This window comes from Neodiprion lecontei, chromosome 1 (genome assembly GCF_021901455.1).
Source record: "Neodiprion lecontei isolate iyNeoLeco1 chromosome 1, iyNeoLeco1.1, whole genome shotgun sequence".
Taxonomy (NCBI): Eukaryota; Metazoa; Arthropoda; class Insecta; order Hymenoptera; family Diprionidae; genus Neodiprion; species Neodiprion lecontei.
The window spans coordinates 20,092,673-20,109,695 of NC_060260.1; the positions used below are offsets into that span (position 1 = coordinate 20,092,673).

Below are 17,023 nucleotides of genomic sequence, written 5' to 3' on the forward strand. Positions count from 1 at the left end.
GAGCCTTATGAGGCGAGGAGGGGGTATGCCGGCGTTCAGGCCCATCCACGCGTGCTACAACGAGAACGCGTCAACTCGCTAACTAGCGAGCTATCGCGTACACAGTGGTTGGCGTGAGTGGAACTGGCGTGACTACTATATACAGGTAATAACAAGTGATTATTCTAAGGTTCGGATGCTAAATAGCAGGGATGTAAATGTAATAAGGATGAAAAACAATAACGAATGATTGAAATATTCAGATATTATTTGGGCGCTTCACGAATTATCAACCATTGTCTGGGCTCGAAAAATTCGATTTGCGTAAATTTTTTTCCTTACTTTCTGTGACTCGAGTAAATTAGTAAATTCAACAAGTTTCAATCCGATATAGGACGTCGTATGCTGCATGTTCAGGCGAGGAATATGCTAACCAGTTCTTTAGACAAAATTGCTATGCGTATTTTTATCGTATATTTAGCGTGACAATAAAAATTTGAAGAAATATATTTTCTGTGTGAAAAACTCTCAGCTTTCCGGAACTATTTTCTATCTTTCATTTACTCTGCTCAAACGACCTCCAAAACACGTTTTTTGTCAAAGAATAACGATTTCTATTGCCCCGCAATGTTGTATCATTCTTTTGAATTTTTATTCTAACAGCTGAGATTTTTTTACTCATGAACACAAATTTTCAGAATGGAAAGGCTACGCGGTCGCGCGCGTTAGGTACGATTGATTTATAAAGACAATTGTAATAAAGAGAATTTTATTTACCGTTCTTTATTAATTAATCGTAGCTCACGCGCGACTACTATATTATACAGCCTTCCCACTCTGAAAATTTGTTTCTTTTATGACTGGAAAAATCTCAACTGTCAGAATAAAAATTCGAAACAATGACAAGACATTGCGGCGCAAAAGAAATCGCTGTTTCTGTTTTGTCAAAAATCGTGATTCTTGATTGGTTATGGCAGAGTCAATGTGAACTAAAAAATGGATCCGAAAAGCGGAGAGTTTTTCACACATAAGTTTTTTTTTTCAATTTTCATTGTGACTCGAAATCTGCGATAAGAATGCGCATACAAATTTTGTCCAAAAAAATTGGATATCGCATTCCTCGTGAAAGGTACGTCCTATTGGACTGAAGCTTGTTGAATCTACTAATTTACTTGATGGGTCACAGAATAAGAGGAAAATAATTATGAGGCAAATCGCATTAATTTTTCGGGCCGAAAAATTGGTTGATGATTGCGGTGGAATGTCCCATTCACTCATAAATGGAATTGAATTATCGAGAATAGAAAAACTAGTGTATCAAATAGTATCAATTGCATTAAAAGATTTATCAAGTGAATTATTATGAATATGATTTCGATCTGCAACTATAAATTTGTATAACACACTTAAATTATGATTTATCATTTCCTATCGCGGAATTTTCCGTGCGGATTAGTGAATGACTGCGTGAATATCCTTTGATTATCATGTATTTTCAGTGTGACAGTAATTAACTCCGATAATCTGGAATAAATACCAGTGAATCATCGAGATAAAATTAAAGGATATTTATTTCCAACATGGAAAATGAAAGAGCAGCAGATCCTAAGCCACGTAAACGTTACAAACTGTTCTTGGATCCAGAGTACCAACCACATTGGGTTTCTACGAGGACTCATTCATTTTGGGTTGCTGATGCAACTGTTCCGCCACCAGAAACCGACGTCGACGCATCAGGTATTGGTCCAACCAAAGACCGTTTAATTGGTACAAATGTGGAGTATGCAATTTTTTTTTTAACACACGCCAATACCACGCGCCTATAATTTATCCTATACCAGGTTGCAAGCGGAACATCTATAGGCTATTTCTGTTGGAAAAGGTGGAAGATCTTTTTTTTGCGTCATCTATGCTCACGCTATAATTATAGTTACAATGAGCCGTAAAAATTTATTAACGTCGAAATTCGTACATTTGTCTTGGATGATGCATATGAGTTTATACTACTTCACCTTAGGGATTTTTATTATTACAGTTAATAATTTATGAACTCGTGAGTTCGAAAAGTATATTGCTTAGAATTTGAAGGATATTACTGTATATCCAGCTCGCCTAGAATGCTTGAAACATTTTTGTTTTATGTGAGAAAAAAATCACGATATATCGGTTTTTAAATTCTTGGAAATAAAATTCAAGTTAGAATATGGGACATAGGACACGTTTTAGGGTCAGCTTGTAATTGTTTCATATTTTCTTCGGTTCTCAATCTTTGACGTCCCTGTACTTAGCAGAGCAATGTTGGAGAAACCGAATATAATTGGTACCATAATTAGGTGCTTTTTAGGTGCTAATTAGGTGCCCGATTCAAAATTTGGTGCTTGATTTTTTAATTAGGAAAAATCGATTTTTGCCGCGCGCTGCCAGCCGGACGTGAGGCTAGCAGAGCGCCGCATGTAACTCGACAAGTACCGGGATTAGGGAGAAGTATTCTCCGTAGGAATTAGGAACTTTTCAAGTGCTACTCGGGCATGCTATACGGAACTTCCGGCATCGACGTCTCGATGTACTTTGATACATGGTAAACGTTGTATATCAACACATACATTCTAAAATCACGAGATACGCTGTATACGTATTATATCAAAATACCAGCAAAATTTTTCAATTCTTTCCGCATCTCGTTTTTACGACGGCAAAAGTTATTCGATTCCAACCAAGTAAATAACCCTTCGTCTGCACACACCCGCCACGACCCTCCGCCACGACCTTTCGACTGCATATAGGGTCAATCTGACTCTAACCGTTTTTCAACCGATTGTATCGTACTAAATGAACCGACTGCGTATTTTGATGACGGGACGCCATTAGAACAGAGTAGGAATCGGACACTTTGATGACTATGCGGTCATTTTGGTGACTGTCACGAATGTGTATTTGTATGAATCGGATATTTTGATGACTGGGATTTTTTGGCGTGATCCTGAAAATTCAAAAATTCGAAAATTTTGTTGCCAATTTCTGCCCAAGGCGAAACCACAATTGCATAGCTGTGGCTGTTGTGATAGCCTTCCTTTCCCATGGACTCGCGCGCGAAGCGCGCGAGGCCAGTTGCTCATCAAATTTACAACAAACCTCGTAACTAGGCACCCAAAAAGGTCCGTCATCAGTATATATGATACATGTAAATATATAAATACGCATTATTAATTTTTTTTTGCACATACACTTTTTGTAATAAATTGTTCTTATTTATGGCCCAAGCGTTGATTTTTGAGAATACTAAAATCGAAGTGCCCAAAAATAGGTAAAATACAATTGTATGTGCAAAAAAAAAAATAATAATGCGTATTTATATATTTACATGTATCGTATATACTGATGACGGACCTTTTTGGGTGCCTAGGTACGAGGTTTGTTGTAAATTTGCTGAGCAACTGGCGTCGCGCGCTTCGCGCGCGAGTCCAGGGGAAAGGAAAACTATCACAACAGCCACAGCTATGCAATTGTGGTTTCGCCTTGGGCAGAAATTGGCAACAAAATTTTCGAATTTTCAGGATCACGCCAAAAAATCCCAGTCATCAAAATAACCGATTCATACAAATACACATTCGTGACAGTCACCAAAATTAACGCATAGTCATCAAATTGTCCGATTCCTACTCTGTTCTAATGGCATCCCGTCACCAAAATACGCAGTCGGTTCATTTAGTACGATACAATTGGTTGGAAAACGGTTGGGGTCAGATTGACCCTATATGCAGTCGGAGGGTCGTGGCGGAGGTGTGCAGACGGAAGGTTATTTACTTGGTTGGAATCGAATAACTTTTGCCGTGGTAAAAACGAGATGTGGAAAGAATTGAAAAATATTGCTGGTATTTTGATATACATACATACAGCGTACCTCGTGATTTTAGAATGTATGTGTTAATAAACAACGTTTACGATGTATGAAAGTACATCAAGACGTCGTTCCCGGAAGTTCCGTATAGCATGCCCGAGTAGCACTTAAAGAGCACTCAATTCCTACGGAGAGTACTTCTCCCTTACCCCGGTATTTGTCGAGTTACGTGGGGTGCTCTGCTATCCTGACGGCCCGCTGGCAGCGCGCGGCAAAAATCGATTATTCCTAATTAAAAAATCAATCCCGGAAATTCTGGATAGTGTACCCGAGTAGCACTTAAAAAGCACTTAATTCGTACGAAGTGTACTTCTCCCTAACCCCGGTACTTGTCGAGTTACGTGGGGTGCTTTGCTAGCATGACGTCCCGCTAGCAGCGCGCGGCAATAATCGATTTTTTCTCATTAAAAAATCAAGCACCAAATTCTTGAATCGGGCACCTAATTAGCACCTAAAAAGCACCTAATTATGGTACCAATTATATTCGGTTTCTCCAACATTGCTCTGCTGAGTACAGGGACGTCAATCTTTGTACGTTATTATATTACTTGTGCCAAAGTTATTGTTAGTCAATTAATGTTTTCAGATCAAAATTCTGTGGGATCGGGCGAGAATATGTTGTTAAATACCGAGGATGATACGTCACATTGTGTTTCCGATTCTAATCAATCATCTGCTGCATCTTCGATGGAGCCTGATCTAAGCAATGACTGCTGTGGAAATATGTCACATGAGGAGAATGATGATGTCTGTGTGTCGGATGAAGAGCACTTGACAGATCCCGATGTAGAAAATTCTGATGACTCACAATCAGACGATTCCCACGATTCGCACGACAATTTACAAAATTTTGACGATTCTGAAACTTCGGAAGAAGATGAACCTCACGAACGAGTCGGGCGAGAAGACGGTGTGAATGACGACGATATTATGTTTGATCAATCTGTTCTGTCCGTGTCGGATGTTATGGAAATGGTCATGGCATATTGTATGCGTTTTTCTGTATCCCATGAGGCCCGAAAAGCACTGGTGGATATGATACAATGTTTGGCCGGACCAAGGTATGAGAATTGGTCAATTAGCAAATTCCAAATCAAAAAGAAGTACGAGCCGCCTGAAGATGTTATGACTTACACTTTTTTTTGCTCTTCATGCAAAATACCTATTTTGGGACCAATCACAAAAAGGGAATTTGAAAATAATTCAGTTACTTGCGAAGAGTGCCTTCAGCTACAAAATCTGACGATGCAATCGCCGAATAGGTTCATTTACATTGATTTGAAGTACCAATTTAAGCAACTCTTGAGTAGTCGAAAGATCCGTGAGAGCCTAATGGAAAACTTAATAACACGAGACGCTGCGCTCGCTCGTGCACCACCGACCGTAATGACAGACATTTATGACAGCGAGCTGTATAGAGCGGCAATTGGGGAATATTTTCAGAATGCTGATCATGTCCTCACGTACAACTTCAATACAGATGGAATGCCGATTTTTAATAGCTCCAATAGAAGCAGTTGGCCATTGCTATTAATTGTGAATGAATTACCTCCCCATCTGCGATTTAAGCACGTCCTTCTAGCTGGATTATGGGTTGGAAATAAGGAACCCAGTCCTACCATGATGAACACTTTTCTCCAACAGTTCGTTTCACAGGCAAATCACCTAACCGAACGAGGCCTCAAATTGAAAAATGACATGGGCCGAAAGACAACTTTCAAAATAATACCACTGTGTTGCGTTTGTGACTCCGTGGCAAGACCTATTGTCCAGTGCAGGTTACAATATAACGGATATCGCAGCTGTAGTTGGTGCTATGCTCATGGGAATTATGTACGTGGAGCTGTGCGCTATTTATTCGGCGAAGTAGACGCAGACGGGAGAACACACGAGTCTCATAAAGAGGATGTAGAAAATGCCACACGACTTCGGAAACCTGTGAATGGCGTCAAAGGAGCTAGCATTTTGTTACAGTTGCTCCTATTTAATATGGTGTGGGGATTTCCCTTTGAATACATGCACGCCATATTACTCGGTGTAATAAAACTTCTGTGGGATATTTGGACAACTCCCGGGAGTCCAATTTATCTGGCCCCAGCCATTCAAAATCAAATCAACGATAGATTGATGCGAATGACTCCTACACACGAAATTCATCGATTGCCGAGAAAATTATCGAAAAGAGGCAAGTGGAAAGCTTCTGAATGGCAGTCATGGTTATTATTCTACAGCCTCCCTTGTTTAGACGGTCTCATACCAGACGCTGCTTTGGAACACCTATCACTTTTAGTAGACAGTTCGTTCATACTTCTGCAAAACAAAATTTCCGAAGCAGATTTAAATAAGTGCGAACTGAATCTCACGAAATTCGTAGCTGAATTTGAAATTTTATACGGAAAAGAATATGTGACATTCAATGTACATAGCTTACTGCATGTGGTGAAATCCGTGAAATCGTCAGGACCGTTGTGGACGACTTCTGCTTTCAGTTTTGAGAGTACCAATTACAGACTAAAACAACAAGTCAATGGACCGAAAGGGGTTGACGATCAAATCGCAATGGGATACCTCAATAAAAATATGTTCCAATGGAAATTGGGGGAAAACATGGAACTCTCGGAAGAAAGCCAGAATTACTGCAAGCGTCTCTTTGCCGGCCGTCCTCACACTTCGAATTGCACAATAACACCTGACAATGTAGTTTTGCTTGGCAAACCTGTCGTACATGATAACGGGGAAGTCATATACGCTCGGTGTATATTCAAAAATACCCCTTTTCACAGCGCACGATATCGGCCGAACAAAAAAACTAACGATTCCGTAGTGCAATTGGTCACAACGGATATAGTTCAAATAACTGGATTTGTACTCGTTGATGGTCGGACCTATATCGATGCACAGAATATTGATGTGGTTGTAGAATTGCACGTACCGCACATTGTGAGAGTAAGGCGAAGCGATGAATATCGAAGAATCCCCATGGACGATATCCAAGAGAAACTGCTATTTCTGAGCGTCAACAATTTGACATATATTTGCAAATCTCCTTGCATCATAGATTAAGATAAACTATGTACAAAAAAAATTTACAGCTATATAGCATAGACAGGGTTTATAAACTTGTCAGACAATATTTACTCTTTGCAGGGCTGATGTTAAAATTTGTTCAAGATGTTTAAAATCCTACCATAAGTTAAAATTTGTGTACACTGATTATTATAGTACAATACAATTATAATAAAGACTGAATTGACGAAGGACAAAATAAATGTAAAAAAATACTGTATATCCGCTTTGCTTAAAATTATATCATTTAATAATGATTTATTTTTTTATACAAGTGACCGGAATGCGAAACTGAAGTTATCAAGAAAAGTAATTTTTCTTAAATTCTGAAATATCGTTCTGGTTTCTACAGAAGAAAACTTTGGCTAACAAAACTATTTTTCCTTGACTATAGTTGGGTGAAAGAAACCGAAATCCGACATGTAAAACCCAGACTCAAATTCCCCGTTTACCGGTATTATATTTTAGAGTGAAAATTACGAAATTGAAATGCTGCAATTAAAAACGCATCGTGTCGATAATACATGAAAACCGGACAGACAGGCTATCTATCGGATGCAGATAGAGGCCGATAGAATTTGTATACGCGATTGCGGACAGAAGAGGGTTATTCGTTGTCGGTAGCGAATGCGGATAGAAGCCGATAGAATTTGTATACGCGATTGCGGATAGATCCAGATGAATTCGCACGCTGCTCAGCGCTGCGTACACATTCGGACAGACGGGCTGTCTGTAATTGCCAACAGAAGCGGATGGCTTGTTGTAAAGAGCGAATGAGGATAGAGGCCGATAGAATTTGTATATGAAATTGCGGATAGACGCCGTCAAGCAGTTAGAAGTCCAATAAATACCGTCTGAAATTCATAGTCATGCGTACATGAAACTGATAGATGCAGACAGAAATTCAATGTTGGATCACTTGTGCGGATAAAGCTGACAGAATCCCGTCAAGTTCTTATACATTTCAGTTACATATTCTATTGGTTTCTGATGGAATTTTAACCAGGGTTGACATGCCTCACTTTGAAGGGTGGTTTCATCCCCTTGAAGTGTTTCATGGCCGATAAAAAAAAATACGTGTCGCTTAGTTTTTAGTCTACTATAACATATTACAAAAGAAATCAAATCGGAGAGTTCGACCTGGGACACCTTCCTTGTAAGTGTCATCTCAGCTCTGGCACACCCCCTGACGAAAAATAGAACTAACTCAATCTTCATTAACATAAATCAAAAACTATTCGAAATACAGGAATTCGGGGGTCAGTGCATTCTGGTATGGATCCCTTCCCATATAGGTCTACCAGGAAATGAATCAGCTGATCGTGTCACTCGGTCGGTAGGGGATCAGCCAACCGAATTTAATAATTAAATATTTTGGGCTGACCTTAAACATCTTTCAAGAAGCTCCACGATGTCAAAAACACAAACTAGCATCCTCGACGTAGACCGCCATAAAGGTGTTAATTACTGTGCAATGGCGGGCCCATTTACTAATCAGCCATGGTTCAATGGCTTAATACTCGCCAGAAGGAAGATTGCACAATAAATCGGATAAAAGCAGACCATATTATACTAATGCTAATGAGCACCTAGCCAGAAGGGGCTTGGTGGCAACGCAGACGTGCCGATGCGGGCACCCTGTCGTATCACCGAACCACCTATTTTGGGAATGTCCCTACTTTAATCTTCCTAGAGTTAAACTCAAAGAATTCTTCCGGAAAAACAACATCATTTATGGCTCTGATCTGCAAATGGTATTCTTAAAACATCCAACACACGTTATCTTAGTTTTGGCCGACTTTATTGTCAAAAACAATTTAAATCTGTAATCAACCAATGTCTGTCAAATAATTAATGTAACCATGTGCCTGTTTCAGTGTCCTACCCCGCGTTTTTTTTTTGTTTGTTTCGTTGAACTTACTCCGAACCCAGCCACACAAGTCTAACCTAACCAAGTCACACCCATGAGTGGAGAGACGGCACTTTGAAACAACCATAACCGGAATTATCTGGATGAAGTCAACCCACGTTTGAAACTCCTGGAGATACCACGAGTAATTAAAGAGTACTTTGGCACATCCTCGATTGAGGAATAGCCACAGGGAAGAAGAAAAAGAAGAAGAAATTCGGCCTATACGCTATCCAGTCTATATGTATAGTCCAGGAAATAAAGCCGAAAAATTGTCTTTTTATGACAAAAATTTAGGACGGATGAAACCGATATATTCTTAAAGAGCTAATGTCCGTGATGAAAGCCTATGTGTTTCCAACAACGATTTTGTTGGCAAAAAAAAAAAATGCGCAGCGTTCAAAGTTGGCGAAACGATGTTTTTGAGCGATAGCAAGGAAAGTATTGATCTGGGAGAAAAAAAGTTTTATAAGAATTTATAGGTATTAAAAAGACGAACAATTTGGCTGATCGCAAATTGAAATTGATTAATTTTTTCTCTTGAAAATTAATAAAAACCTGCTGAAACGGCCATTTCTATAATAACGAATAATTTAACCAATAATGTATGTACATCTTTGAAAGTCTCATAATATTTGTCACATGGTATACTAAAAAAGTGTGCGAAACCGGAGTTCGATCGGATCATTACTTTTTGAGAAAAGATATTTGTTGTTAAAAAACCGGTTTTTTTGCACGAAATTTCCGGGCTGGAATATTATCGAAGAGCAACAAAACTGGAAAAATATTAATGCCGAAGAGTCCCACTATCATTTACACTACGAGGCAAAACAATTTTTTACAATTAACTGGGTGCAAAATGACTCCAAAAAGGGGGTACGTTTTTTACTCGCAAACAAATGGAATTACTCCGCCAATTTTCATGTTACAGAATCGGGATTAGCATTATTTAAAAGCTGTTATTTTTACACGAATTTAGAATTAAAAAAGATGTTCAAAGTTAATTAGGGGGGGGGGGAATAATTTTTTTTCTTTTTTAACAAGTATTGCAGCTGCTCGTTTAAACATAGAGAGCTAAAATTTGGGTACAGTATAGACAAAGGCTCTTACTAACCGGTATAAAATTTTCGAAGACATTACTCATGAATGAACTGTTCATTTTTGCGGTCAATTCACGGACAAGATGTGAGGCCGCGTATGGCGACGGAGTGGGGGAAATCCATCTCCGCCTGGGAAGCGCTCGCGCTGAAAGTGCATTCGCGGGTTCAAATTCCACGAACTTGGAATATCTCTCCAAGAAATGAACGTATCGAGATGTTTTTTTTTTTTAATCTCGGCCATCTTTTGCCACTGATCTTGAATTTATAGGTGCGGTGGTGCTGGCTCAACGTTACTGTAGCACCTATACTATTTTTTTTCGCTTTTTCCGAAAGCACGAAATTCGGGACTAGTGACAGTAAAATTGTTATATAGTTAGTCTTTCGATTTTCCGTTGTGATGGTGTCAGCTTAACGGAGGTCTATCGCAGGTTATATAAGAATATAACACAAAGTTTGTTTTATTGCCATACCGTGGTTGTAGGAATGCGATACAAAAATAATAAGAGAAAAACCGAAATCAAATAAATAAAGCAATGATCATGTAAATGATGCAAACAAAAATAAATAAAGATAACCTAATATCGGTACCAACTTCCAAGGTAAATTAATTTTAATAGATCATAAATATAAATAATATGTGGTAATTGAAGGATAAATAATTAATAGATCTGTTGTAATGTTATAGTAGTTCAGCAATAGGTAATGAATTAATCTGCTGATTCATGTTTGCGTGAAAAGCACTAGGAAATAATAGAAATCTCGAATGAGAATAAAAAAATTGAATAATAAAAGCAAGTGTCGATAAATTAATATAAAGGCGCGACAAAATCAGCTGAGAAGGCTCAGCTGATGGTTTGGTTCGATGAATTAATACGCCCCAAAGAGAGTTCGGAATGAGTGTGCTACTAACGTTCCGGCACCTGTTATAGGTATACAGATTCGGCGGCTTTGCCTTCTTTATCGGCATGCTAAATTTAGCTCTAGGTGTGCTGTAGCTATGATTTTTCTGACTTGTTTACGCCAATCTGGCTATGCCTATTGTCGAGCCTCCTCTTGTATTCCCAACTTTCTTATGCTTTCTGATTTTAATCCTATTTGGTGATTTCAGCTATATGCTTATTTGAATGGTTTTTACACGCTTAAATATACTTAATAGCTAATATATCAGTACTTCGGTAGACTAAGTCAGACGCTAGTTTTGCTTAGAGGCTTGTTATTATATTATGACTGGGCAGAAAGACAGCTAGAAGGAATCTGCCGATATCGTTCCAGTTGTCGTTTGTTTGTTGAATAGTTTCAGCGAATATCGTAATGCTCGATACATTTCAGGCGTTACAATACATAGATTGCGATTAAGAAAAGCAGTGTTTGTCTTTCGATTTAGAGTAATTAGAACCTGAGATATGTTGGTTTGAAGTGCCAAAAAATTTTTTTTCTAAAGTTTTGAATTCCTGTGTCTCTTGAACTACTTTGTATAAAAAGCTACAATTAGGAGTTCATTTTGCAATGATAGCTGGGAAGTGAATCCGAGGTGGATGCTAAATTCTGTGACTATGCGTTTAAAATTTGGCCTGCCAGAATTTAAATATCCAATACGTGATACTAAAGAAATAAAATGTAATCATCAGTACGAATATTAGACAATAAAACATTACATCATTAAAATCTTAGTTTATTCAATAGTTTTTTAAGATCTTACATCGGAAGATGCAAATCCTTATAATGATTTATTGTTAAATATGAAACAGAAAATGTTGTCTAACGATGTGTTTTCCGTTTGACCTTCCCTCCATGTTTTTGCTTTTTATCAACTTTGTCACGCAACATTTTTCTTTGCAACGAAATCTTTTTATTTTTTTGCCGTTCTATTTTTTGTTTTAATCGGAAGACTTTGCTTTTCTGTACTTGCTTCGTTGCTTGATGTCTGATCACCCGCTTCACTGCCTTTTTCATATGCAGATCAGTTTTTTCAACATCTGCTTCACTGGACTGATCTTGTTTTTTAGGGACCGTTTTCTTGGTTCGCAATTCCATACCTATGACTTCATCTTCTGCATCAGTAGAATTCTTCTCAGTTTCGCTGTCACTACACATTTTCTCGTTACGATGTGACACTCTATTTTCGCCAATCCAATTGCTTTTCTCAACCAAATCCGCTGCATTCAACTCCAAAACACTAATGGTATGTCCTTCCACCTCATATTCTTCCTTAGAAAGCAGTTCATCTAGCTCAGGAATACTTCTCCGAGATACCAGCATCTTCTTGTAACTCTCACGTGCCTGGAAAATAAAAGAACCTTTATGAAATATCTATTATTTACTTTTTTTACATTATGGTTGTGGTTGTGATGTTGAAAAAGATTTTTTAGTTGTTCTTTTCAAAATATTAGGGGCTTCTGAGGAGCTGATATGTCATTTGCCATCAAAGTTCATGATTTATCTACAGAATGGTATCATGCTTTAGCTGCAATTACTGTGAAGGGTTTTCAATTTGAATTTTGGTTTCAAAATCGGATTAACAGACAACATAGAAATAGTGGTGTTGGTATAATATGATACAGATGGGATAAATCAATGCTGAAACCTGAATGGAGTACAATTGAATTATACTTGTGTGCTCGGTCGGTTTGACTGAAAGTTTCAGCAACACATACTGTAGCAGGACATTCAAACTAATATTTCATAATTGAAATGAACATACTAATAACCAACAAGATCAAATTTTTAGCTATAACATAAGGATATAGTTAAAAATAAAATAAACGATACATCGAGAAAAAATGATTATTCTTTGATAAATATTAACTGTTTTATAAATTGAGAATACCCGATTATATAGTGCAAAGAAGCTGATTTAGTATATTTTTACAAAGAACAACTGACTGCCAAAAATGTAGAAGGCTTTTATCGCAGCATTTTTTAGTTTAGTTAAGGATTAAGTGATGGTATTTTCATACTATGCTCAAATTTGCCTTGTAGGCTAAGCCTAGTCTTCTCTATGAGTATACAACATAATACATAAACCTTAGTGGTAACCCTGAAGCTTATGCATTATTATATTGAATAACGGATGATGATTATTCAATAAAGACCAATTAGAGAAATTGTTATTCCTTGAGATAAGTTTTCAATGTAATCACTCCAGTTATTTTATAACTGAACTGCTACCTATGAATTGATGCTTTAATTATTTAAAACTATATTTTATCAGTAATTCATAAAGTGAAATAAATATTTAACGTGAAGATAACAGCAAGTATATGCTCTAGAACTGAGTCATAATTAAATAAAGAAATGTTAAATTTTGATCTCAGTTTATAAGGTGACTAGCACCTTCATTCTTTCAACAATTCTGTTCACAGTAATCACTTCAAATATAAGGAGACTGAACCGAATTCTGGGGTACAATGGTTTTGATTGAAATTCTGACTACGATGTCTTTGTCCAAAATTCTAATGTACAATGTATTTAAGGAAAATTCGGAGATACAGTATTGTTAAATATATTCTGACATACAATCATTCCAAACAAAATTCTAAGACACAATATCTATGAATCCAATAATGGGATATGATTTTTTCGGACAACATCCTAAGACATGGTCTTAAACCGAATCTTTAAATACGATGTTGTTGAATTATAACTCAATCGAATCTCGAGATACAATGTTGTACTCAGTCATCACGTACTTAGTGTGGATTGAGTTACAGAAAAATTAACACTGAATAGGTAGTACAAACTTTGTATGTACTTACATCTTGTTTGATTCTTTTCCTTTCTTCCTTAAGCTGTTTTTCCAACTCTTCTTGGGCTTTTTTCTTTCTCTGTAATTTTCGCTTGTGAAACCCGCCTAAGAATTCGCTGAAAGCATTTCAAATTATGCCAACTGGCTTGAATTAGGTTAGGTAAGATTAGGGTAAGTTGGGCGACGTTTCGCTTCGCGAACGTGGTAAGCTCACGCTAAACTATTTACAGCAATCATCTTACCGTCTTTTTTCCTCGTCGAACACTAGATTAACAGTTTTCCGTTTCTTGGGTCGGCTTGGCGTTCGATTGACGTTCAGTACCTTTGGAAAACACTTAGCCATTCTACAGGCCGCCATTACGTCCATTCACGTCGCCACGTGATCTTTGATCATGGTTTTATTCGCTGTGCCCAGCGGGATGACACTCAATGCTTTTGGCTGGATTTTGACGTGCAGCGAAAAGCTAGATGCAGCAGGCAATTGATTACAACTAGGATGTTGTGACCCCCGACTCACTAGATGACGCTCACGACAGTGGCTACGCACAAGGTCCCTAGATTATACAGGTCAAGACATGCGTGGGCAAAAAAATTAGTGAGAATGCGCCAAAAGTTTCGTATGACAATGGGTGCGTTCGCGCAGCACGCCTGCGCGCTTTGAGCGCCAACGGTTACGGACCCGTTCGATTTGGGTCTAGCGCGCTTACGTTCGCTAACGCTCACGCCGTTCGATTTGGCGTTGTAAATTGACCGTAACGGTCACACTGCCTCGCGTAAGAGTATCCACGCTTACGATCGCTGTAAGCGACGAGTCGAACGGCAAAAAATGCTTTAAGCGCTTAAAGCGTGTTCCGCGAATGCACCCAATGGAAGCTTTCCATTTAGGGTGCTATTTCATGAGCAGTATTAAGCAGCAGTCGTTTAGTAACTTACTAGTTGTCACTAGCATCAGTCTGGTAATTTTACGCAGCAGCAGCCTGCACTTCGTTCTTTTGATTTGACACTCCATCTCTATTCGGCAGAGGCTTATAATTTTGTGAGAAAAAAATTTAATTTAGCTCTGCCTGATCCTCGTGTGTTACGATACTGGTATCAAAGCATTGACTGTGAACCTGGCTTTACGGCAGAAAGTTTTGCTACTTTAAAAATAAGAGTAGAGAGTAAAAGAACTAATAACAAAGACGTATTTTGTGATCTGATACTTGATGAAATGGGAATAAAAAAAAGGAATTCAGAGAAACAGAGATGGGACTATTAGAGGTCATGTTGATTTTGGTACTTCTTTGCAGTCGAATGATGATCTGATAAAAGAAGCCAAAAATGTCCTTGTTTTGTTGGTAGTTGCTATTAATAATCGTTGGAAATTACCAATTGGATATTTTCTCCTGAATGGTATCGGATCAGAAGCATTGTACACTTTGGTCACTGATGCATTGATAAAATTGCATGAAATTAACGTTCACGTTGTATCCCTAACTTTAGATGGGCCTAGTAAACACTTTGCCTTGGTGCGATTGTTAGGTGCTAATCTCAAAATGCCTGATCCACAGCCTTCCTTTCCACACCCCATAACTGAACATCGGATACACGTAATTTTTGACGCTTGTCATATGCTTAAGTTAATCAGAAATTGCTTGGGTGACTTTAAAATTCTATACGATGAAGCTGGGAATAAAATCGAGTGGAGACTTATCGCAGAGCTTGCGCATTTATAAGAGATTGAGGGCTTGAGAGCAGGTAACAAATTGCGACTCAGTCATATACAGTACTTTGAAATGAAAATGAAAGTAAAATTAGCTGCTCAAACGCCAAGTCAAGGTGTAGCTGATTCTTTGGAATTTTGTTTACATCTCGGGTTACCCGAATTTGAAGATTGTGAGGTTACTATACAGTTTATACGGTGTGTGGACATACTGTTCGACTTTTTGAATTCTAGAAATCCTTTTGCCAAAGGCTATAAAGCTCCAGTTAAGAGAAGCAATGAACATTTATGGCGTCCACGAATTCTGGAAATTCTTCATTACATTTCAAAGGTGAGAGATCCAGAGGGTAAACTGATGCAAGATAGTCGGAGGAAAACAGGGTTTGTAAAAATGTATACAGCAGCTCATTCTGTTATTAATATCTTTGATACATATGTATCTCCCAAAGATGCACAGATAAACTACCTCCTCACTTACAAGCTTAGTCAGGACCATTTGGAACTTTTCTTTAGCGCGATTAGGGCATGTGGTGGTTGGTGCCCAAATCCAATCTGCTCGCAGTTTGTATCGGCACGTAAACGCATATTGACCCGACACGAGATCGAGGCTTCAAATGGTAATTCCGCATCTATGGATAATACTGGAATTCTAACAGTTTCTTCGGGTCATAAAAAAAAAATTGTCGATCGGTACGATTCACGATTATACGATGAGATGGATGTCATAAGGATATGCAAAAAGTACGACTTACATGATAGTTTAGGGCTGATGAGAACTTTGACGATAATTTTTTATATTCTCAGCACATGCTGCCGGAAAACTTGAGCGACTTCTCGGCAAATGCAATTTCATATACTTGCGGTTATGTGGTTAGGAAAATACTGAAGCGCCTAAAGTGTGATGATTGTCGATGAGCTCTCCTATATGATATAACCGAAGATGCCAATCAAACTGTGTCCAAAAGCTTGAAACTTCTGATCATTAATAATAAGGGAGGCCTTGCCGTACCGAGCGAATCAGTGATCAACATTGCCTCTGTTACCGAAAAAATGTTCAGGCATGCTGTAAATTGCAATCAAGGTCTCCCTCCAGCAGAGCCTCAGTTTCCAGGTATTTTCTGTTCGCAGATTTTAAAAAGTCTTTCACAGAATCCGTTGAAAAATGTAATATTTAGTGAGCTAGATGTTCACTTTTTCGACGACGCGCCGGATGAGCTTTCTAATCACGTATATCAACTCACAAAATCTGTCATCAAAGAGTATATCGAATTACGAATGTTTGCTTTCACCAAGATTGCTACTTTGCGACGAACAGGATTGAATATACGGCATTACACAAATCGGTAACTCGTATGGGCCAATCAATAACCATTTATATCCCCTGACGAGATCCAATATGTGCTTTATGGTTTCTAGTTTATTTTGCATCCTTAGACTGAGACGTTGAATATGCAAAATTTTTAATTTTCACTTCTAACTCATTTGTAATAAATATTATTTATGGATTATTATTATGACATCTAATCTGTATAACCATGTATGTAGTATATATCTTGACAGGTGCCAATATGTCACCTACACATTTGTACCTGATTGGCATGCTCAGATATGTACATCTTTTTTA

General features: G+C 38.1%; 2 protein-coding genes across 3 annotated transcripts; one reads left to right on the forward strand and one right to left on the reverse strand.

Annotated features, from left to right (window-relative positions):
- The first annotated feature begins 76 nt into the window (after nucleotides 1–76).
- Nucleotides 77–7,948, forward strand: LOC124293887. 2 transcript variants are annotated; one of them, XM_046736743.1, is made up of 3 exons: nucleotides 77–145; nucleotides 1,479–1,716; nucleotides 4,464–7,948. In XM_046736743.1, the coding sequence occupies exons 2-3, from the start codon at nucleotides 1,560–1,562 to the stop codon at nucleotides 6,938–6,940; spliced, it is 2,634 nt and encodes an 877-aa protein (XP_046592699.1). In that variant the 5' UTR covers nucleotides 77–145; nucleotides 1,479–1,559; the 3' UTR covers nucleotides 6,941–7,948. The 2 variants fall into 2 exon arrangements, with proteins under 2 accessions (XP_046592699.1, XP_046592697.1); XM_046736741.1 differs by lacking the exon at nucleotides 77–145 and having other exon boundaries at nucleotides 670–1,716.
- Nucleotides 7,949–11,608: 3,660 nt separating this feature from the next.
- Nucleotides 11,609–14,107, reverse strand: LOC107225165 (nucleolar protein 12). Its single transcript, XM_015665529.2, has 3 exons — nucleotides 13,940–14,107; nucleotides 13,708–13,813; nucleotides 11,609–12,232 (listed from the first exon to the last, which is right to left on the reverse strand). Exons 1-3 carry the CDS (start codon nucleotides 14,062–14,064, stop codon nucleotides 11,711–11,713), a joined length of 753 nt encoding a protein of 250 aa, XP_015521015.1. The 5' UTR covers nucleotides 14,065–14,107; the 3' UTR covers nucleotides 11,609–11,710.
- Between the last annotated feature and the right edge of the window lie 2,916 nt (nucleotides 14,108–17,023).